The sequence below is a fragment of the Aplosporella prunicola genome (assembly GCF_010093885.1).
Source record: "Aplosporella prunicola CBS 121167 unplaced genomic scaffold K452scaffold_16, whole genome shotgun sequence".
NCBI lineage: Eukaryota > Fungi > Ascomycota > Dothideomycetes > Botryosphaeriales > Aplosporellaceae > Aplosporella > Aplosporella prunicola.
Genome location: NW_022983544.1, coordinates 662,260 through 683,579, shown reverse-complemented (window position 1 = coordinate 683,579; position 21,320 = coordinate 662,260). Strand labels below are relative to the sequence as shown.

At 53.3% G+C, this 21,320-nt stretch overlaps 7 protein-coding genes across 7 annotated transcripts; 4 read left to right on the top strand and 3 right to left on the bottom strand.

Moving 5' to 3' along the window:
• Window positions 1-14: 14 nt before the first annotated feature.
• K452DRAFT_299439 (uncharacterized protein) lies at window positions 15-1,834 on the bottom strand (the record flags this gene model as incomplete). The annotated part of the gene is made up of 2 exons (XM_033542223.1): window positions 15-422; window positions 485-1,834. The coding sequence occupies 2 exons, from the start codon at window positions 1,832-1,834 to the stop codon at window positions 15-17; spliced, it is 1,758 nt and encodes a 585-aa protein (XP_033396431.1).
• A 2,351-nt stretch (window positions 1,835-4,185) lies between these two features.
• On the top strand, window positions 4,186-7,595 carry K452DRAFT_359738 (uncharacterized protein). Its single transcript, XM_033546296.1, has 2 exons — window positions 4,186-6,732; window positions 6,783-7,595. The coding sequence occupies exons 1-2, from the start codon at window positions 4,257-4,259 to the stop codon at window positions 7,142-7,144; spliced, it is 2,838 nt and encodes a 945-aa protein (XP_033396430.1). The 5' UTR covers window positions 4,186-4,256; the 3' UTR covers window positions 7,145-7,595.
• A 552-nt stretch (window positions 7,596-8,147) lies between these two features.
• On the bottom strand, window positions 8,148-8,756 carry K452DRAFT_359737 (uncharacterized protein; the record flags this gene model as incomplete). The annotated part of the gene is made up of 2 exons (XM_033546295.1): window positions 8,148-8,664; window positions 8,726-8,756. The coding sequence occupies 2 exons, from the start codon at window positions 8,754-8,756 to the stop codon at window positions 8,201-8,203; spliced, it is 495 nt and encodes a 164-aa protein (XP_033396429.1). The 3' UTR covers window positions 8,148-8,200.
• Window positions 8,619-9,993, bottom strand: K452DRAFT_50413 (uncharacterized protein). Its single transcript, XM_033546755.1, has 2 exons — window positions 8,726-9,993; window positions 8,619-8,664 (listed from the first exon to the last, which is right to left on the bottom strand). Exon 1 carries the CDS (start codon window positions 9,549-9,551, stop codon window positions 8,841-8,843), a length of 711 nt encoding a protein of 236 aa, XP_033396428.1. The 5' UTR covers window positions 9,552-9,993; the 3' UTR covers window positions 8,619-8,664; window positions 8,726-8,840.
• Window positions 9,689-11,464, top strand: K452DRAFT_230217 (glycosyltransferase family 15 protein; the record flags this gene model as incomplete). Its single annotated transcript, XM_033537082.1, has 5 exons — window positions 9,689-9,966; window positions 10,040-10,447; window positions 10,502-10,588; window positions 10,645-11,068; window positions 11,123-11,464. The coding sequence occupies 5 exons, from the start codon at window positions 9,689-9,691 to the stop codon at window positions 11,462-11,464; spliced, it is 1,539 nt and encodes a 512-aa protein (XP_033396427.1).
• A 431-nt stretch (window positions 11,465-11,895) lies between these two features.
• On the top strand, window positions 11,896-14,963 carry K452DRAFT_50398 (uncharacterized protein). Its single transcript, XM_033546754.1, has 3 exons — window positions 11,896-12,282; window positions 12,370-13,100; window positions 13,212-14,963. The coding sequence occupies exons 2-3, from the start codon at window positions 12,385-12,387 to the stop codon at window positions 14,929-14,931; spliced, it is 2,436 nt and encodes an 811-aa protein (XP_033396426.1). The 5' UTR covers window positions 11,896-12,282; window positions 12,370-12,384; the 3' UTR covers window positions 14,932-14,963.
• A 494-nt stretch (window positions 14,964-15,457) lies between these two features.
• On the top strand, window positions 15,458-18,204 carry K452DRAFT_327510 (uncharacterized protein; the record flags this gene model as incomplete). The annotated part of the gene is made up of 7 exons (XM_033544924.1): window positions 15,458-15,760; window positions 15,820-16,087; window positions 16,142-16,270; window positions 16,323-16,389; window positions 17,429-17,580; window positions 17,644-18,036; window positions 18,116-18,204. The coding sequence occupies 7 exons, from the start codon at window positions 15,458-15,460 to the stop codon at window positions 18,202-18,204; spliced, it is 1,401 nt and encodes a 466-aa protein (XP_033396425.1).
• Window positions 18,205-21,320: the final 3,116 nt, after the last annotated feature.

Genomic DNA, 21,320 nt, shown 5'->3' with positions numbered 1-21,320 from the left:
ATGAAATCCCTGCCTTAAACCTGTGCCTTGTCTTTCTTGTTATCCTTTCTAGCCGCCTCAAGCGCCTGCGGATTCAGCTCAGGGCCCGGGTCCGCTTCCTCCTCTTCGAGAATCATGTCGCTGCTGACCTGTTCGATATCCATCTCGCCAACGTCGCCAAGCTGCTTCTTTGCCAATCCCACAATTGAATCAGTCTCGCTCACGCTTCCCTTTTTATGAGCCGGGTCGCCTTCGACACCCAAGGACATGTCGCTTTGGCGCTTAAAAAGGGCTTCGTTGTCAAAGCGCACTATCATGCAAGAAAGATTGTCGGTGGAGAATCGAGCAAGAGCATGGTCGACGAGGTGCTTAGAAGCAGCTTGCGGATCCGCGATATTGCGAACGAGATCTACGGCCTCTTGGTCGGAGCAAACGTCCCACAACTGCACACGTCTGGTTAACGATCATGGTGTCGTGGTTTTGGGGGGGGGGGGTTTCCACTTACTCCATCGCAAGCCAAAATGATGAATTCATCTTGATCAGGCTGAATAACAGTCTCGGTAGTATATGGATGTCCTGTGACAAGATCCTTCATGTACGAATCTCCCAGTGCACGAGTCACAGCAAGGACACCATTGACGCGGTTGTTGAGAATAAGTCCACCAGCGTTCGCAATGCGTCTTCCCTCGTTCTCATCGCTGCCCTTGTGATCGTACGACAAACGGAGGGCCCTGCCCTTTCGGCAAAGAACGATACGTGCATCGCCAACATTCGCGGTATACAGTACACGTTGGCGTTGAGCAGATTCGCGGAGCTTGGCCTCGGTTCCTGGTTGGTTGTTGGCATCAACTTGAGGAGGCACAGACCCGGAATTAACCGCACTGGCCTGCGCAGTGAGCTGTTGTTGGTTCGTACCCGCGCCCGCATCCGTGGATGTATCCGCAGCCTTAGCAGATGCAGCAGCAGCGAGCGGTGCAATCGCAGATGAGCCAGTCGCAGATTGAGAATTGGGGACTCGATCTTCCCATCTAAGGACCGCTATAACGGCAGTGCAACCGCTGTTTCTCAATGGAAGCTTTTCAAGCTGCTGATCGACACTGGTGAACGTCTGGTCCAAGAGTTCGGGGATTGGCGTGTTCGGTTGTCTCCGGATGGCATCTTCAAGAAGAAGATGAAGTTTCTTGCCGCACCAATCCGCCGCGAATGTGCCGGCATGTCCATCAAAGATCGCGAAATACCCGTTGTCGGTTTCTTGTACGGGTTGTTCCGCCATCTCGGAGAGGCTCGGTCTTGAGTCCTGCGTCGATGAAGAGCTCTTGCGCTTCGAATGCTGCTCGAGCGAGGGTGCCGGCGTACTGAGAAAGTTGTACAGGTAGGCATGGGTATCTTCCATGGTTCTCCGGCATTTCTTGTTCTTGTCTTCCGTAACGCCAACTTTGAACGTGGAATGAGGGCCGGGTGCAGACTCGCCCGCAGAGTTGTTTAGTGCTCCCTGAGGGACGCTGAGGGCCGGGTCGGACTTGCTCAGCTTCTGGATTGGAGTTTGCGGGTTCCTCTCCGTCGAAGGCGAGGTAGGCGACGAGCTGTGGAGTGATAACGACTGCTTGGCGCTTGAGAGCATCTCTCTCGCCCGCGAGACACCACTACTGCGGCGCTTCTTTTCTGTCGAGGTTGCATCATCGGCGGAGGCGCCCGAAGGACTTCCGGAGATGCTAGAGCGCTTCTCGCCGCCGTTGTTGGCATTGTTGGGGATATCGATACTCGGTGTCTTTTGAGGCTCGTTGGACGGATTGGCGTCTATACCAGCTTCATCTTCCTTTGCATCCTTCCCAGGCGTGGAGGAGCTGCCGAACATCCTGTTCAGCAGTCCCTGCCCTTGCGAGGAGAAGCTCCTCCGCTTGCTCCCTGCCAGATTGATGATTGTTGAAGCGGCCGGCTTCTCGCGGGGTGGCTATAAGGCGTGCGGCGTTGAGTCGCGGGCGGCGACGGGGCGTCGAGGGGTCGCAGGACAAGGGCGCTTGGGCGCAAGGCGATGATGTACGTGGAGATGTCAGTCTCAGCGCGGGACAACGGGTCGAGTGGTGGGGCGAAGCTGGCACGCTACTGGCACGCGAGTTGTCAGCAAGGGTGAGTTGGAGGGCGAAGCTTCCCAAGTGTCTGACCGGAAGTTGGAGAGACGTGGGCGTGCGTCCTGATGGTAGATTGCAGCCAGATGGTACCCACTGATCGGCCAGGGCGGGGCTGACGGCTGTTGATGTGCGGCTAACTGCTGGAAATGGGCGCGTGGGAGGTGCAATCAGGATGTGAAGGCCAGCCAAAGACGGCTGCTGTACGAGGGAGAGGAGCAGAGGGCGAAGTTGGGTGTATGACGCGCAAACGAAAAAGGCAAGTTTACTAGTTGATCTAGGAAGCGGAGATTTCGATGCGTGCAGAGGGACCCTGAGAAGCAGACGAGTTCACTGCATGACGTAGTAGGTGACAATGAAGCAGAAAAAAAGAGGTGCCGGCGTGCATCGCGACGGCTTCTCGAAAGCACTAGCTGGCTACTGCGACATACGCGAGTCTTCTGCAGGAGGCAGTTGCATGTCTGTCTGCTCCTCATGCAGCCAGCGTTTGGTCACAGCCACCCATATCCTCCCGATGCACCTGTCCCAAAGCGTAAGTTCGCTGCCCGTTTTTAAAACTTATGCCCATTGAGGAAACTAACTGCAGCTGCCCTGTCGACGGGCCCACCACAGCTGACAAGCTTTTCTGATCACGTAGAGTTGGAGACGCAAAGGCGTCCATGTGCTCGCTTTATCACCAGCGCACCGACGCCTAATCGTGACCACCTCGGATGATACGGATGATTAAGTTTCTCAGTCGAGATGCTGTGCACCGTTGGCCAAGGGGCAACAAGGTTAGAAGTTAACTCGTCCGCATATACAGGATCGCCTACAGCAGTCTCGTGACGCTCATTTCCGGCATCGCCCTTGCTCATGCTCGCAGCAGACACGGCCTAATTCTCCGGACAGTGCACGTTGCCCTGCGCTTTGATTTTAATCGCGCTGAGCGGCCATGTCACATGGAAACAGCAAGGGGTTGCTTCTATGGTGTAATTTGATATCGCAGACAATCATATCACTACTCCAAACGCCTGATCGTCTCTGCTGTAACGCGGATATTCCTCGTTTCACTCGTGTTAATAGAACGCGTTCGGGTCAGCACGGCAGGTTATCCATCTTACCTACAGTATCCAGATCACCGCCTCTAACAGCTTATGCCACTTTACCCTCAATGGTGCGAAGTTTGGTCTTGAGGCGTCTCGCTGAACTATAGAGTTTATAATAAAGCAAAATTGGAGATGGTGAAAAGATAACAAAGACGGAGGCTTAAGGCGCTGAGCCCAGGGCCATATATACACCTTTCAGTAGTCAGAGGCTATCGTAAAGGCAGGCAAGCACGTTGCCGCCACAACTAATTATTTGATATATATAACGTTCGAGCAGGTCAGCAACTTCATAGTTAAAAAGATGGCTGCTGGTATATTCGGCTAGGCCTTGCGTAACCGTTTGAACACCTTGACTTTATAGAAAGAAACATTACACAGTCAACGTAGAAAGGACATCCATTCGGACTATAGCGATTCTGATATCAGTCGGTTCTGTCTGGCCGTTCCAATTCAAAAGCACGATGCATCGGCTCACACAGGTCGAATCGCTGCAGTCAATGGACTGTCAGGCTGTAGACATCTCTCCATGATATCGGCCCCTGAACGAATGGGAAGATCGCTTCACCTTTGATTTCTCGGCTTGTTAGGCCTCTCTCCTCTAGTTCCTTATCGGAACACTCCCCGCTCGTTTCAGCAGTCGAGTTTTCTTTATGTCTTCTTAAGTACTCGACGTGCTATACTATAGACGCCTACGACAACCTATATACGATATCAGTGCCTAGCAAGTCAAGTGGGAGATTTTCGACGTGGCGCACGTTCATTGTGGAGACGAGAATAGAGTGCAGGTCTCGAGTTTATCGGCGATCCTGCTGCAGGTCCGGGGGAGTGTACTACTGCAGGCCAGCCTCGACCACGTTGAATGAGTGGGGGAACGTGGAGCTGCCTTGGGCACCCGCGGCAAGCGGGAAGTCGTCACCGCCGAAATGCGGCGTAGTTGGTCCGTGCGGCTTCTTGAACGAAATCCTGACGCTAATATGTCTCACGGTCTTTCTAACCATCCACCCGCCACCACACATCGCGTCTCACGACATGCGCACGACGATCAGAATCTATCCTTAAGATCATAATGGAGAACGGCAACCTGAACAACTCGGCCGCCTCGTCCGGCCGCGGATCGTCATCGCGACCTCGCCACAGTAGTGAATCATACCTCGCTGGCCATACGCGACCAGGCTCGCGTCCGGGCTACATGACTGTCGGCAGCGGTTCGACCTCGGAAAGCGCTGCGCGGTTGGCAGCGATGCTAGATGACGACTCTGGTTATGGTGGTAGCATTGCCGATGGAAGCAGCATGCAATCGGGATGGCACCCTGGGCTCACAGAGGACCGACCTACGCCTGCTCATACGCCCGTTGCTCCCGGAGAGACCAATCCCGCATCCGAAAACGAGCGGCGCACACTTGCTAGTCACGTCCACCAGCTCTATTACAACCAGAATAAGACAGCGCTGGCCCGCTGCATTGGCCGGACCGTGGACACTTTGAAGAAGCTTCAAGACAAGAATGTGGATTGGCCGGCTCATTACCCTCAAGTTCAGCGGCAGGGTCCGCCTGCGCCTACTTCAGGTAACCAGGAGCCTAGGTCCGGTATTCATCACACTCAATCGACCTTGGACAACCACCGTGGTTTCGAGCAAGAGCATCCTCACAGGCCTTCCCCTCTGCGCCGGGCCGGAACGTCGCTGGGAGAGGAGAGTACACTCGCCGAATCGAGCTCCGCAGCTACGCAGAGGCCTGCGGCGGAACCTCGGTTGGTCACGCCACAATTGGCACAGGACTTTTCGGTGCTGAAGATTGACTTGAAGATGGGTGCTCTGTCTCAAACTGAGCTTGTACACTCGCTTGAGAAGGGAGCTATCGCGCAGCTTTTGGATGGCCAAATCAACAAGAGCATCAAGCACTTGTATTCCTTGAGAGAGAGAATCGAGGACACTTCAAGTAAGGTGTTGGTCACTGGAGACCTCAACGCCGGTAAATCGACCTTTTGCAACGCCTTGCTGCGGAGGAAAATCTTGCCCGAGGATCAGCAGCCCTGCACGAGCATCTTCTGCGAGGTGCTTGACTCGAGAGAAAACGGAGGTATTGAAGAGGTACACGCGGTCCCCATTGGGTCTGTATACAACCGTGACAACGAGGCCACCTACGATGTCTACACCATAAAGCAGTTGGAAGACATTGTTACCGAAAATGACAGATACGCCTCGTGCAAGGTCTACATCAAGGACATTCGCAGCGTCGACGAGTCTTTGTTGAACAACGGCGTCGTCGACATTGCGCTCATCGATGCCCCTGGTCTTAACGCGGATTCTTTGAAGACTACTGCAGTCTTTGCCCGTCAAGAAGAGATTGATGTCGTCGTGTTCGTTGTTTCCGCTGCCAACCATTTCACTCTTTCCGCCAAGGAGTTCATCTTCAACGCTGCCAGGGAAAAGGCGTATATGTTCATGGTCGTGAACGGTTATGACAACATCCGGGATAAGAACCGTTGCCAGGAACAGATTTTGAAGCAAGTTGGGAAGATGAGTCCGGCTACTTTCAAGGAATCTTCGGAGCTAGTGCACTTCGTCTCCAGCATAGCCATCCCAGTGGCTCCGCTCAAGATCCCTGGAGACGCAGGTGGCTCTGGTTCAAGCTCCGGTGGTCCCGGTGGGGACCCAGATGGTGGTGATGACAATGAAGACCCATCCGCCAAGCATGGTGACAAGGGATCCGCGTCAGACAAGGGCAAGGGCAAGGAGCCTGAGAAAATAAGGGATTTCGAAGCATTGGAGTCTTCGTTGCGTCGGTTTGTGCTGGAGAAGAGGGCTAGGTCGAAGTTGGCTCCAGCGAAGACATATCTCACAAATGTCCTTGGTGACTTGAGCAGTTTGGCCACAGTAAACCGAGATGTCGCCCAGGCCGAGCTGGACCGTGTCACGAGGGAATTGGCAGAACTGGAACCTGCCTTCGAGCAATCCAAGAAGTCGCGCCGCGAGGCTAGCGAGGACGTGGATCACACAATCGAGGATTCTGCCTCTGAAGTATATGCTCACACTAGGGACACTGTCAACATGTCAATCTCCCGAGTTGCGGACCAGGACCTTGGACTGGAATACCCTGGCGTGTTCAGTGCCTTCCAGTACGCTGAAGACATCAAAATCGCCATGATCCAGGAAATTTCGGAGAGTGTTTACGCCTGCGAGGATTATGCTCGAGAGCAAACCACTGTTGGCTTCAACAGTGTGTCACGCCTTGGGATCTTGCATCTCGGTGACAACTGGTCGAATTTGACTTTCCATCCGGAGAAGATGTTCCGTAAGAAGCGCGATGCACTCGTACGGCAGGTGGACTTTGAGGTCGAGGCCTGGGACTTCTTCGACGTAGCCAGCCTTTGGGAGCGCCAGGAGAAGGTTGCTGGCACCAGTATGGCTGTTACTGTTGCTGGTGTCATTGGCACTAGGTTGCTTGGCGGTGTTAGTTGGGTTGACGGCACGATCGGTGCCATGCGCGTCATCGGGTTGGGCAACTTGCGCAGGATGTTCATTCCGGGTGTCGTCCTTGCCCGTAAGTACAAACACTTTCTTATCTTGAGAATATGGCTAACACTAGCACAGTCGGTCTCGGCGTCACATATGCGCTCACCAGCATCCCGAAATCGCTGCCTAAGCGCCTCTCTGCCAAGCTTTCCGAACAGCTCGAAGCTCTTGACTACACGCACACGAATGCGCTGCGCATCAGCACCGAAGTGCGTAAAGCGCTCAAGCACCCTGCCGATGAGCTTCGTGTTGGCCTTCAGCGCTCTGTGGAGAAACTGCACACCCAGAGGGAGAAGACGACCAAGTTCCGCCAGGAGGCTGATGTTGCGCGCAAATACTTTTCGAACCTGGTCAGAGATGCGAGTGACATCAAGCACTCGGTTGAGAGGGTCGACTTGGAGGGTCCGGCGCCGGGTGTGGCGGCAGTATACGATCCGTGATGTGGCTGATCCACGAGATCAGAGCATGAAGTGGCCGTTGATTGCGATGAATCAATGGCTTATGGGGCAAGATTACTGTATGGCAGATGTTGGAGGCAAAAATATCCCTCTCCTTTTCTCTTCTCTTCTACCTTTTACCTTTTTCTTGTGTTTCACCTTTTTCTCCTTGTTCTTGATATACCAAGCGCGTCGATACCAAAACCTTCCTCGCCCAACTCAGCTCAGAATGGATTCTTTTGCGTTACACTGCGCGTATTGTACACCAATCGGGACTTGCGTGATCTCCGAGTGTTAAATTGTGGTTCTTTGCGGGGTCCCGATACGAAATGATTTGCGCAAGGTCCGCTGTGCAGGAGCCAATGCTTGGTATTTAGCTACGTGCAACTGCTAGCTATCGAAGTATCTATCTTGGGAGAGTCTTTCTGCCAAGACCAACGCTCTCCACCTCGTGCATTCCCATATGTCATGACACGCTTTAAGCAGTGGTCAATGCTTGGTCCGGACAAATCTCCGCTGTTGTGTTTTTCCCTTGTTGACTCCTTTCTGGGCTTGAGAGCGGGGTAGACCGGTGCTTTCGGAGGAGCCAGAGGAGTCGGAGGAGGAGCAAGTGAACATGTCAAGACCACTGGTCGAGGGAAGAAATGCACAGTGAAACAGTGAAGATACACAGATGAAGGATTTGGGGTCTGGTTTACATGGATCTATCTCTTTGTTGGCGTGGGTTGTTTCATGTAATACGAGCATCTCCTGCATATATAGATAGAGTAGAGGCTTGTATGGAGTTACTGCCGCCTAGAGACAAACATCTGCACATGCAAATGTAAGCTGTACTGCCGCATGGATGCGGGTGCTTTTCTATGTCAATATAGAAAATGGTTTGGCCGGTGGCGTTGATCCCGTTTACGAAGTGCTCGAGTCGAGCACATGTGACGATTACTACAAAGTTCGTGCCTCGTTGCACTGCATGCAAGGCGGCGGGGCTGAGCTCAAGATCTTGTGCCTGCCGAGGCGACTCTAAGACGTTTATGACTGTCTTCTTTTGACGTGCTGCAGCCGCTACTCTTCATCGGCAAAGGACAATTTGACAGCTTTTGCTTTCTTTTTAGCTTTCTTTGGCTGAGGTTTCTTCTTGCTCAGCTCCTCTTCCTCTTCGTCGTCTGCATCGCCGCCAACTTTGACCGCCTTGCGCTTCTTGGACGCTGCGCCAATCGAGGCAGTAGGCTGCTTAGATTTGGTCGTCTTGGAGTCGGCTTTTGCAGCTTCGTCATTTTCGGGATTTTCAGAGTCTTTCTTTTCTTCACCATTTGCTGCATCAGGCGTGCTTTTTCCGTTGACTAGGGCTTCATACTCGGCCTTGGTGAGTGTATCGTTGCTCTCTTCCACGACATACGTAGGCGCATCATCCTCGTCGTCTTGCTTGGCCTTCTTGGGCCTGGCGATGGAATATTCCTGCCTATCAGGGTCACGTCCTTCGCTGAGATTGCCTTTGATGCGACGCAGGAAGGCGGGTTCTTTCTTTTCTACACACGTACGCTTTAAATTAGCACACGGTGTCCGGAGGTTATCGCAGATCGCAAATACCGTAATTCAGGTTTTTGGCATTGAAGGCCATGTTGACGGCGAGGCCCCCCGGATGGGATAATTAGGGGGCACCGGGGGCCACAAGACAAGGGCTTGAGACTGGGATGCGGCGGGGTCACGTGGGCGGGTAGGATTCGACGGGCAGAAGCTTGTGATGGCAAAAATCCCGAGATAGAGGCTGACAAACACGAAGCTGACGGCAGGACGACAGACGACGTTTGGCGAGGGGTAAATAGTGACAGCCGGTGGTGGTGGTGAGAGGCAGCGTCGAGGCAGCGCGCCGGGAGGGAAGGTGGCGAGGGTACGCGTACCGTGGGGGGGTCGTTGAAATCAAACAGTGACAACAGCGATGATCCAAGGCTGTCAAGGGGCTTTTAGCCGCAGCCTCCAAAAGTAAGCAGCCGGCGCGCGGATTCATGCGCCAGCTCCCCTCCGACCTGCAGCCGCTTCTCATCGCCGGCATACACATCGCACACGCGAGGTGAGCGTGACGAACCAGGCAGCCTTGGTGTTGCAGCCATCCTTGTCGCAGCGCAGAGCAGGAGCGTTCTGGCTCGTTGTCTTGGCCTCCTGCGCCCGACTTCACCCCATTCCTCCGCCAATTGTCCCTCCACCGCAGAAACCACGCTATCCCCGTCGGCGCGCACCATCTCTTGCTGCGCGACGACCCCGTCTGGCCGTCTTGAGGGGGCTTCACTTGCGGGAGACGCTCCCTTCTCTCCAGCCGTTCGTTTCCTACTTCTTTTAGACGCGGCGCCAAGGCGTACCGACGTCCCTTCTCCAGGTCTCGGCGCCCTGCCTCCTTTGATCTTCCCGCTTGATCCATCCAGACCTCGCCGGAACCGCAAGGACGCCTTCGCAAACTTGCCAGCTGTCGCACACGGGCTCCATCTCGAGCGGCACTGCCCGCAGTACATACTTCTCCGACCCTCACCGTAGTCCGCCACGCTCCCTTTCGCACCCATGACGTTCCTTCAGAGGCTGGTCAAGCGCATACCCTCCTCGCGCGAGAGCCTGCCGTCCATGGATGACATTTCCAAGAAGGCCGACCGGATATCGCCGCGCCTTGCTTTCTTCCGTCGCCGCATACGCATCAAAGGCAACTCTTCCATCTCGATACCCTTGGGGCTGGTTCTTCTCTTCCCATGCATTGTCATAATATTAATTCTGGTTCTGTTCGTGCGGCATCCGTCGTCACCGGGGAGGATACTGGTTCCCGCGGGGTCACCTCCGTCCATCAGGTATGTTCGTTCTTATCGTAGCTTGTCGTAATTTTTTTGTGCCACCCTCCATACTAATACGCTCTGCCTGCAGAAAAATCAGCGACAAGTACGACAAAGTATTCTACCCCGGCTGCCTGGAGCCGCCCAAGCCCGATGAGGACCGCCCCAAGGCGAACGCCGCTTTTGTCGTCCTGGCGAGGAACAAAGAATTGGATGGAGTTATACAATCAATCAAATCGATTGAGAGGCACTTCAATAGGTGGTTTCACTACCCCTACGTTTTTCTGAACGACGGCGATTTCAACTCGACGTTCAAGGAAACTGTTCAGAACTACACCAGTGCACCCGTTGAATGGGGCAAGATTGACTCGTCAATGTGGGGATTCCCAGACTGGGTGAACAAGGATGTTGCGCAAGAGGGCATCAGGAAGCAGGGCGACCAGGCCATCATGTACGGTGGCATGGAAAGTTACCACCACATGTGCCGATTCTACTCTGGGTAGGTTTTTGCGCCTTCAATTGCATCTGTTCCCAACTAACAGCATTTTTGTAGTATGTTCTATAAGCACGAGCTTCTACAGAAGTATACTTGGTACTGGCGCCTTGAGCCGGAAATCAAATACTTCTGTGACATTACATAGTAAGGCAACTCTTGTTACACCTGGTGTAGTGGGCTGCATTTCCTAACAGAACTAGTGACCCTTTTATCCACATGGAACGCAACAACAAGACTTATGGCTTCACGATCGCTGTCAAGGAACTGAAAGAAACCGTTCCGAATATCTTCCGTTATGCCTCCGCCTACAAACGCACGAACAATATCACTTCGAAGGGTTTGTGGGAGATGTTCGTTGAGAAGCCCCCAGAGGAGGAGGAGGCCAAAGAACTCCCCAAGGATGATCCGAAGTACAAGAAACCGCTTCCGGAGGAGATTATGAACATTGATCCCGAGTCGGGTGCACTTCCGGAGATTGACCCTGAAGCCATGGAGGGCGAGGCCTACAACATGTGCCATTTTTGGAGCAATTTCGAAATCGCACGTCTTGATTGGTTCAGGAGCAAGGAATACAACGACTTCTTTGAAATGATGGACCGCAGCGGAGGCTTTTGGATGGAGCGGGTAAGAGCAAACTCACCCTCTCGATGTGGTATGCATTTAGCTAACAGATTCCAGTGGGGTGATGCGCCCATCCACTCCCTCGCAGCCGGTGCCCTGCTTGGCCCTGGTGACATCCATTACTTCCGCGACTTTGGCTACCGGCACACGACGATTCAGCACTGCCCCGCAAATGCGCCCGCGCGCCAGCTCGATCACATTCCGTACCTCGAAAAGACGACCCTGGATGAGAAGAAGCGCATTGAAGAAGACGAGTACTGGGCCAACCCCGATCCCGTGAGGGAGAACGGCGTTGGCTGCAGATGTAGATGCGACACGGATATCGTGGACGTCGAGGGCAAGCAAGGCAGCTGCCTTGCGGAATGGGTCGACGTCGCCGGGGGCTGGGCTAGCCCATAGACGAGGACACGGGCAGGGTATCGGTACGACATCACGGCCTTCCGCGACTGCCAGGGCAGGGCGGAAGCGAGGCGGAGGGCAAAGGCGTTTATTGCGAGCGGAATGTGCGGTCTGTCTTTGTGGCATAATATACCTTTTTCAGTCACGCTGGTAGGGCCTTTTTCTTTGCGCTTGTTGGAGCGAAGATAGGCGCGGCGGCGATGGTTTGCATGAGAGCGAGACGAAGTGCATGATGGGCGGGTCGATTGGTTCACTTCTGGGCTTGCGAGGCTTTTGCGCGCTGCATGTAATTGTAAAAGTTGACATAGCAAGTGCTCTTTTGCAGCAGGATGTCACCGTGGCAGTCGGTGATTGTACCATGGTTCGTTGACGGCCATGCCCCCCTCCGGCGCTGTACAAAATGGTTGGTGGACTCCGCGGCCTCGTCGCCAGCTGTTCGCCCTTCTCCTTCTCACTCTCCGCACGCTAAGCCGGAGAGCCTAGCGCAAGCGACCGATAAGGCGATAAGCCCCGCCAAGGTACTCCCCCGTGTGAAGCATCACACCTGCCTGCCTTGCATTCGTGCTACTAAAGGAAAACTACCCTTTCCACTTCGCACCTGCTCTCGTCTTCTGCACTGCACCGACAGTCTCGACTCTGTTGCTTGCGCTTTCTCCCTGTCTGCTCACCCGCTCACCTGCTCACCCTGCTCACCCTGCGCGCCCTGTAGCTCCGTACGCACTGGCCCGACGGGCGTTCCCCGCGGGAGCTTGATCCTGACTTCATAACCAGGCACCAGGCAGCCGCGTCTACTCACAACCACGGCTCCCTCAAACTTGGTAGGTGTCCACTTTCTTTGGTGACGAATCTCGCGCCTTCTTCCCTCCTCGGGAAGCACCTGGCTCTTACCATGCTTCTTTCGCTAGGTCCCTCCTACTAACATGGAGCTTCATATGCCGCAGCCTGAGCAAGCTTCCGACGACCCTTCACACTCTCCTAACCTCAACTATAAGACCTCCCCGCAGCTGCACTCGCAGCTCACGTCGAATGACCACATAGCGAGCTACGAGTGTCGCTCTCGCAACCCTACCACCTCTCCGCCGACACACGCCGACAAGTACCAACCCCCGCAAATCGGCGACATGACGAACGCTACCGATCCCCCGAAGGATCCAAAGGAAAACAACGCGATGGGCCAGGACACCGCTAGCGGTCTTGGGGACGACGGATATGAGCTTCTCAGCGACTCTACCGTCCTCCACTCCGAGGGAGATGCTGAGACCGTCAGCAGCTTCTCCCTTGACGGACCCACTGGTGATGATGTCGTCAGCGTAGCTGGCAGCAACCACTCCGGCGACAGCAACGCCTCAGATGGTTCCGACGAGGATGAGGCAGCTGCGGATACGCAGGATGAGCCTGTGTTCCAACCTTCCGACAGCGGCATGACCGCCCGTCCCAACATTCTATCCCCCTCGGCTTCCATGAGCAACGGTCAGCTGGCTCCAGAGGAAATTTCCTTTAACCAGAAGGGATTCAATGTCATGAGTCCCTTGAATTACCTCGACGAGTCCAACACGCCAGGTATTCGCAACAAGTATGGTGTCGAGAAGCTCACCGTTACCCTGAAGTACGGCATGTCTTTAAAGAATCTTACTTGGTCTGGTCCTCTTCGCATCATGTTCGCAGGCCCCTCGACTCCGGAAATGAGGGCCGCGATTAGCCAAAAAGTTGCTTCTGCACTTGCTGACACCAACCTTGACACCGCCAGTGGTCCTTCCCGCTTCAGTGTCGTTCCGATTTCTTTTGGTGACGAGAAGCCCGAGGTCCAGCTTATCGAATCCACGGATTTCAATCTTATCTTGGACGAGTGTTTTGCTGCCGAACACCTCCACGCATCTGGTACGGGAGACCTGACCCGGTTGACTTTAAGCGATGGACGGCATCTGGACATCCCCGCCAACAAGTCTCCGGTGCCTTTCCTTCCCAATCTGGCCGTCATGTCTTATGGCGTTCAGAATGTCAACAAGAAGGAAATCAAAGACATGACTGCCTTCCGCGAGGCCATGAAGGACCGTGGAGTACCTGTATTGGACATTGTCGAATCCGCTGAATTCAACATGTACTATCCATTTTTCCTTGAGCATGACAAGAAGTCTCTGGGTGTTTACTACCAGCGTCCTGACACCGAAGTCATCAGCGAGCTCCCAGTGGATCTTGATATCTTTATGCAGTTGGATGCTGAGAGACTCAACCGTCATTTGGCTTGCATTGGCATCCGCCAGACCACTGTCGAAGAGGCGGTTCTTGCCTTCAAGACGGCTCAGCGTGCTGCGAAGAGGGACCGTGTCTTCAACAAGCGTAAGGTGGCCGATGTTATCCAGAACCTATGGAATCAGTTGAGCCTCAGGCACCTTTTGGTCTGCCTGAGCACCATCATCGTCAGCCTCATGTTGATGCAGATGGCCAACAATATGTTCCAACCCCATCCTGTGGATCTCGCCAGTCAACGGGTTGCCCTCAACTCAGCTATCGAGGCCTTCAAGGTCGCAAAGTCAGGAGCTCCGTCTTCCCTTGTTAGTCCCGGATCCACCGTACCTTTGGTCTCAGAAATGAAACCTGTTACCGACGTAATGGCTCCCAAAGACAATGCGAATTCTCTTGGTCTTCCACTCGTTCACCCGTATTCTTCCAAGGGGAATGAATCCGAGGAGTTTAAGGCGCACATAATCGGTGATTGTCATTTCGTGCTGACACCACCCAAGAAGCTCACAACCATGAGAAAGCCGCCCAAGCTTTCCATTCGCATCCAGCGTGGCGCTGAAGAAGTTTCTCACGAAGGCGAACCGCTGGTTGATGGAGTTTATGCTGTGAGTCTCGAGCGCAAGGACGCCTACGGCACTCTGAACGTTACTGTCACGACCTTGTCAAAGCCGCGTATGCAGCAAAGTGTTGAGGTTGACTTCGGGTCCTCTTGGTTGCAGAAACTTGGATACGACAAGACAGCGAGCAAAGCATTGAGCAAGATCAAGACCGACGTTTCGATTGCTCAGTACAATGCCATGAACACCTCTCTCCAGCTTTACACTGGCCTGCAGCGTGTCTGTGACAGCGTCAACGGCGCTATCACCAACGCTCAGGAGAAGTTCCACAAGAGTCTCGAAGCCGCTGCCGTAGCTACTCACCGGCAGGCAGAGGCTTGTCGCAAGAAAGCTTCGGAAGTCAAGACTGCACTTTTCGAGGCGGCCTCGAGGATGGACATTTCCAGGGCTTGGAAGAAGACACCCGCTATCAACGAAGCCAAGTCCGTGAAGAGGGCGCACAAGAACGCTGCTAACATTGCCACGAAGGTTGGCAAGATGGTAGCCGGTGTTCGTTCCAAGACCGCAGCCCGCCTTTTTGGCAAAAAGACTAAGAAGGAACTCCGCACGGAGGGTAAGGGAGCCAAGCCGTGCAAGGAAAGGAAGGGCAAAAAGTCTTGCCAATCTTAAAGATTCGAGCTTCCATGGTTTTCTTTGTTTTGCAACAAGGCGTATCGGGGATTAGGGCTACGGTCAGCTGGATTTCTTTGTGGCATCGGCGCTAGGAAGAGCAATTTTCAAATTTCCACCGCAGCAAGATTGGAGTGGAGGGACCCGGGACTTATTCCATAGAGCTTCCTCTACGACGTGGATTTTTGCTGACGGCTTGCGATAAGAATGATTGAATTGATATGAAAGTGTCCCATGCGGCGTGACGATACGATTTTCTGCCTTAAGGCAAAGCGAGAGATCGCGAATTTGCACGGTGACGCAGTGGTAGATTGATAAGATTTCATTACGCACGTGCGTTCAACCGCCCGCCGCCAAGCCAATGTTTTGCTGTTAACGAGGGGCTCATCTTGCAAACCACCACCTCTCAGACATTTCACGCTTCTAAGCTTACATCTTGTCACACCCTCGCGACAGCATCCAAGTCGCTACTATCCTTGTGCGATCGCATACCCTCTTCCAAAATCTCCCATAACCCCACATTAAAATGGCTGAGCCTTCCGCCACTAAGCTCAACCCTGCCGACGAGCAGGCTGCCGGCACCCAGCCGCAGCTCGCAAAGGAGGAGACCGAGAAGCTCACCACGGGTGTGACGGAGTCCAAGGACGAGAAGCCCAAGGAGGAGGCCGGCACCGTCACTGAGAGCGTCACCAACGCTGCGTCTGCCGCCACTTCTGCCGTCAAGGACAACGTCTTTTCCATGTTCGGCGGAGGCCCCAAGAAGGAGAAGAAGGAGGAGGAGGAGGTCACGAATGAACCCTCTGGCTCTTCCAAAGCGAAGACTGGCGAGGTTGGTGCTTCCGACGCTCCAAAGCTACCTTGCGCAGATCACTAACAATGCTGATCTAGGAGGACGAGTCGCCCGAGAACCACGAGCCTGATGTCGAATTCAAGCCTGTCGTTCACCTGACGGAGAAGGTCGAGACCAAGACCAACGAGGAACTCGAGGAGCAGACTTTCAAGATGCGCGCTAAGCTCTTCAAGTTCGACCGCGAGTCGAGGGAATGGAAGGAGCGCGGCACTGGCGACGTCAGGCTGCTCAAGCACAAGGAGAACGGCAAGACCCGTCTGGTTATGCGCCGCGACAAGACCCTCAAGGTCTGCGCCAACCACTATGGTATGTTTACTAAGCAATGGTTGTATGATCTATTCAGCGTTAACGGTTTCGCAGTTGTCCCCGACATGAAGCTTTCCCCCAACGTTGGCAGCGACCGCAGCTGGGTCTGGAACGCGGCGGCTGATGTTTCTGAGGGCGAGCCCGAGGCTCAGACCCTTGCCATCCGTTTCGCCAACAGCGAGAGTAAGTTTAGAAGCCACTCTGCTCGAAAGCGGTCTGCTAACTTGTTTCCAAGATGCCAACCTCTTCAAGGAGTCTTTCATCAAGGCCCAGCAGGAGAACGAGGCTCTGTTCAAGAACGAGTAAGGACTTATAGCTAGCTCCGTACTATTCGACGACCCGCAATGTCCCGCTGTCTACGACTATGCACTCACGACCACCGAGCCCTCATCAGTAGTGGCCTCGCGGTATCTCCTCCCCAGTCACCAACACGTCCCTGCCCATAACATCCTCACATCGAGCCTGCCCCTCCTGACCGGAGGCCCCACCCACCCTTCACCTATAAACCCTAAGCAAGCATCGTCATGAATCCAATGATTTTTTTCTCTGAGCGCGTCGGTTGCAGTGATGGAATTAATTGGCGATTCCGACATTCGTTGCTGGAACGCATGGCTCTGGGCATGCAGAAAGTCGCGGATTGGAGAACGTAGATAGAGTTCGCCTCGTGTATGTAGAGCCAAGATACGACTTTCGATCCCCCCAGGAAGCATGTTGCACGCGTGCGTGGGAGGCTGGCGGATGTGTAAGCATCCGCCTCGGTGACGGCCCAGTTGTGATCTGAGGACATGGATGAACGCTCATCTCCACGAGCCATCGAACACGTGCACCCATGCAAAGAGTATTTGGTCGATTGGGCGCTGCTCGATTACATCGCATGGTGGCAGAAGCCCTTGTCGAAGTTTAAGTGAATCACGAACATCTTGCTCGCGCGGTCCGTGCCGCGCGCGTTCTACACCCCACGACGGCAACTGCTGCCTCTCTTTATTAGCTGCCCGATCTCACCCCGCCACCTGATCAAAAAGCCGACTGCTGCGGGCAACTTCATCTCCACTTGCAACACAACCAGCAACCAATTTGCACCCCGACAAACCTAGAACCAGCTCACAATGCCCGACGTAAGTGCAGCGACGGCACCTGTTCCCGCCGCATAGCTTCTAACGCGACAACCGCAGGTCAAGCGCCAAATCAAGCTCATCACCGAGCAGCGCGTCACGTAAGTCCTGCGCCTACCATCCCTCCAACAAGCTGCACAGCTTTGCGCGCCTTCCCCATCGCGGCGCGCATCACGGCGCGAGCGACGAGCGACGTATGATGGAAATCTGACGACGACGGTTCATATAGAGACAAGCCTGCCGTGATGGAAGGCTTCCCCATGCGCGCCTGGAGCATTGAAATCTGGATGCTCAACGAGAATGGCGAGGAGGTGCCTGCGAACATCTTCGAGAAGGCGACGTACCGCCTGCACCCGTCGTTCGAGAAGAGGGCCATTCAGAGTATGCAGCAGACGTGACGACGTTGAGCTAGCGAAGACATGCTGACGAAGCTCTGTCATACAGCCATGAAGAAGCCACCCTTCCGCATCGAGGAGGAAGGCTGGGGTGAATTCGAGATGCAAATCACCCTTACCAGTATCGGCAAGGGAGGCGACCACACCGTTGAGCACGACCTCAACTTCCAGCAAGAGCGCTACGAATCCAAGCACGCTGTCACATTTAAAAATCCCAAGCCCGACCTGCTGGCTGCGTTGGGCGAGACCGGCTCCACCGGCCAGGAAAATGGCGCCAGGCGCGCCAACGTGCCTTCCAGCAAGAAGCGCAAGGACAAGACCGTTGATATGGAGAAGCTGGCGGATGGCCTGCAGAGGCTCGGTGAGGACGACTTGCTCCAGGTTGTCCAGATGGTGCATGACAACAAGACCAACGACACGTACACCAAGAACGACGTTGAGAGTGAGTTTGGCCCTCGAACAATGGCACATGAAAGGCCAACTGAAAGTGTTCATCGCTGGATGCTGACTAGATGCTACAGACGGCGAGTTCCACGTCGATCTCTACACCCTGCCCGACCATCTTGTCAAGATGCTCTGGGACTTCACGGCTACGCGGACGGATCTGTAAGATGATGCCAATTGCACATAAGCAATTCCCACAAAGCATCATTTTATACACATCCTAGATACCCCGGTAGCTTGTTGAAGGTTAAAGAAGCTCCAAAACTAAAAATCACTTTACTCTAGCATGCTGCTCAGTACTGCCTTCCTTGCCGAGATGTTTACTCAAGGTTCCCACGAGTAGGTTATAGTTTCGACTGAGCCAGAAAGCTGCAATGACTCTCACCTGGCATGCATGCTTACTGCTTGGCCGATAGGTAGCACACACACACACATTCACAACGACAGTCGACTAGTCCTTCCTCGTCTTTTATGGCGCACGCCTTAGCTTGCTGCCGCGTTGACTACTGCATCGCTTGCTTGGATGCAAGTCTTAAATTCCGTTTCTGGCGATCGATTTCGGTTTTTTTCTCTGCCGTTTACCTGGATATGAAGCTTGGCGTTGCCGGTTAAAAATTGAGGCATGGACGACGGACGGACCTCACGTCAAACAAGCAAATGCACACATCAGGCGGGACGGATGGAGCGAGCGAGCTGGAACGTTGGGCGGACTTATACTACTACGCACGTGCGGTGGGGATGGGACGGGCGAGTAGACAGTGCTCGAAATGAGTATATCTAATTTCTTGCATTGGTCTTGTGCGTGGTTTTGAGCTGGAGTGATGTCGGAGTTGTGTCGAGGCTCACCGATATTGGACTGGAGCTGCTGTGATATGAGTGAGGTTTGAGAGGGGTTTTCTTTGTTAAAAATCTTCCTTGTGCGCGTGTTGCTGACCGCTTTCACTGGCATAGTGGTTCTATGGCAGCTCGATGGTTGTTAAGTAATGGTGCACTAGACCGGACCACTGAGGCCCAGCATCACCCACAGCATGCTCTAGACAGAGGGTCGATATGGACGCTCATGGAAAACCATGGTATTCTGTGTTTGATTGACGACATTATCAACGACCCTGATATCCCGGACGGTTGCAGTAAATTCTTTGAAGTGAACAAAGAGTCTTGGATCCAGTGCTTTCTTGGGACATCGATTATCCCGTTAAGAACAACCGGGTCCAGCTAGAACAACCCGACTCGCCGAAACATGGTAACCACAAATGACGGGACCACAGACACAAAGTCGCAGCGTGGCGGTCGTCCTGCTGGGGTAGCTGTGTGCCTTTTCGCTTTCAACATGTTCTGTCAACGCTCGTCGGTAAAGCTCAGTGGCGGTGGTGAATCTTGCTTTCAACACGTCCTGTTGACACTCGTCGGTAGTAAGACTTAGTGATAGTGGATATCGCTATTCTGCAGCCTAAGGGCGCGAACGTGGCTCGTGTGCTTGGGGGATACGCCGTACGGTTCGTGCGTGAAGTCTGAAGGCGGTGTTGTAGCTCCCGATGCAGTCGTTATGCACGGTGAGTGGAGCTGATAGAATTCAGAGTCTTGCAGAACTAACAAATGGGTGCGTCCGCCTTTTTAAGTAGACCGTTCTAGTTGATGGGGAAAGCCCCCTTTCTCTGGTTGTATCTTGACGTTAGTAAGTTATCCGCATCGGATATTGCTTTGGTGAAGAAGATGATGTCCAGGGTGATGGTATTGGATATATGGAGTATTTTCTGACCGCAAGGCAGTCATAGGGAACTGTTAGCCACGACATTGTGTAGTCTTGCTTAATATAAAAGGTAGCGGATCGATTCTGATAAGTGTTTACTGGAGATAAGTTTCTGTTGGGAAATTATAAGTTGCTCTGGTGATAATCATCTAACTTATAACACTCGGTAGTACAGTGGTCAGTAGCAGACTCCAGAACGCATTAGTGGAAGGTTTAGCTTGGGATGCGAAGTTCTAGTATAGAGAAAAATTAAAGCAGGGCATCGTACACATGCGAATTTAGAAAAGCCAGAACCCCATTTAGGACTTACGAAAAACCTCTCCGCTACAAGAATCGTTATGATCTTCATCAAAACAAGAACTTAAAAGCCCACTAGAACAGGACCAGGAACCAAACACTGCACACACCTAGGCTATAATATATACCGTTGTAAATCAAGCAAACTACTACGCCAGCGACGCTAACTTTCAATTCCAAAGTACCAGAGGGTGTATATAAACTGTCCTTCGTAGTCATCTGCCTTAACTAGCACCAAATAGCCCACCAGCTCTTCTGAAAGAGACAACATCACGCTATAAATGTGCCGGGTACAGACGAAGCAACAAACAGACAGAGAGAAAAGCACACATCGCTATATTAGAAGCTATACCAACTCAACAGACATCCAATTAAAGCTAATAAAGCACATCGCCTCCACACAGAAAAGCCCATCTACACCAGTGCATCAAAACTATGCAGTCCAGCATATCTTGCCCATAACCACCATCACCACCACCAATAGCTACTCCACAAAAAACAAACACAAAAACGTCTTACTCCATCAACGACATTTTAATTAGAGAGAGAGAAAGATATTATACTTACCACTTTGCGTTTCACTCAATATCAGCATTATGAAGCAGAACCTGCTCAGTGCAGGTTTGGGGGCGCGGACTCTTCGACAACGCATTGCATACTGCACAAAAGCACAATTCCCGACCAAGGGAGAGCTTATTATATGTGCTGTCACAACTGCTTTGAAAGCAAATGCCAGACCATTTAAAGGTACACTACCTCTACCCCACGCTCTTCTCTTCATACCTACCACTTCCACGCCTTTTCAGCATCTCAAGCACCAAGCATCAAGCCACCCATTCCTAATCGCCAGTATAGTTTCCTATCCACGGATAACGTCAAGCTCGTTAACGGGAAAGCTATTATGGGGTTCTCGTCACTGCTGTCGTTTTCGTTGTGGGTAAGGGAGGGCTTTTGCTGTTTGTTGTTTTGGGTAGAGGATGGAGGTGAGAGGGTGTGTGGGTGTCGAGGTAGTGTGTTGGTGGCGTTGGGTGCGGCTTGATGGTGTGCGAGTTGTGTGCTGTTGAGGGAGTCATTGGCGAAAGGGTTGCTGGTAAGACGAGATGTAGTGTTAGTGTATCACGAATTGCCATTTGACCCGTCTGACTGATGTCCAACTGTTCTACGCGCTAAGTTGGGATCCATGGCTCATTAAGCATCCTTCTCCGGGTAGCTAAGGAGAAGAGGACATGCCAAAA

Coding starts and splice junctions, on each gene's coding strand:
- K452DRAFT_359738 (XM_033546296.1), top strand. CDS start 4,257: ATGGAGAACGGCAACCTGAACAACTCGGCCGCCTCGTCCGGCCGCGGA. Junction 6,733..6,782: donor TCCGGGTGTCGTCCTTGCCC/GTAAGTACAAAC, acceptor ACACTAGCACAG/TCGGTCTCGGCGTCACATAT.
- K452DRAFT_50413 (XM_033546755.1), bottom strand. CDS start 9,551: ATGGATCAAGCGGGAAGATCAAAGGAGGCAGGGCGCCGAGACCTGGAG.
- K452DRAFT_50398 (XM_033546754.1), top strand. CDS start 12,385: ATGGAGCTTCATATGCCGCAGCCTGAGCAAGCTTCCGACGACCCTTCA. Junction 13,101..13,211: donor TCTTTAAAGAATCTTACTTG/GTCTGGTCCTCT, acceptor TGACACCGCCAG/TGGTCCTTCCCGCTTCAGTG.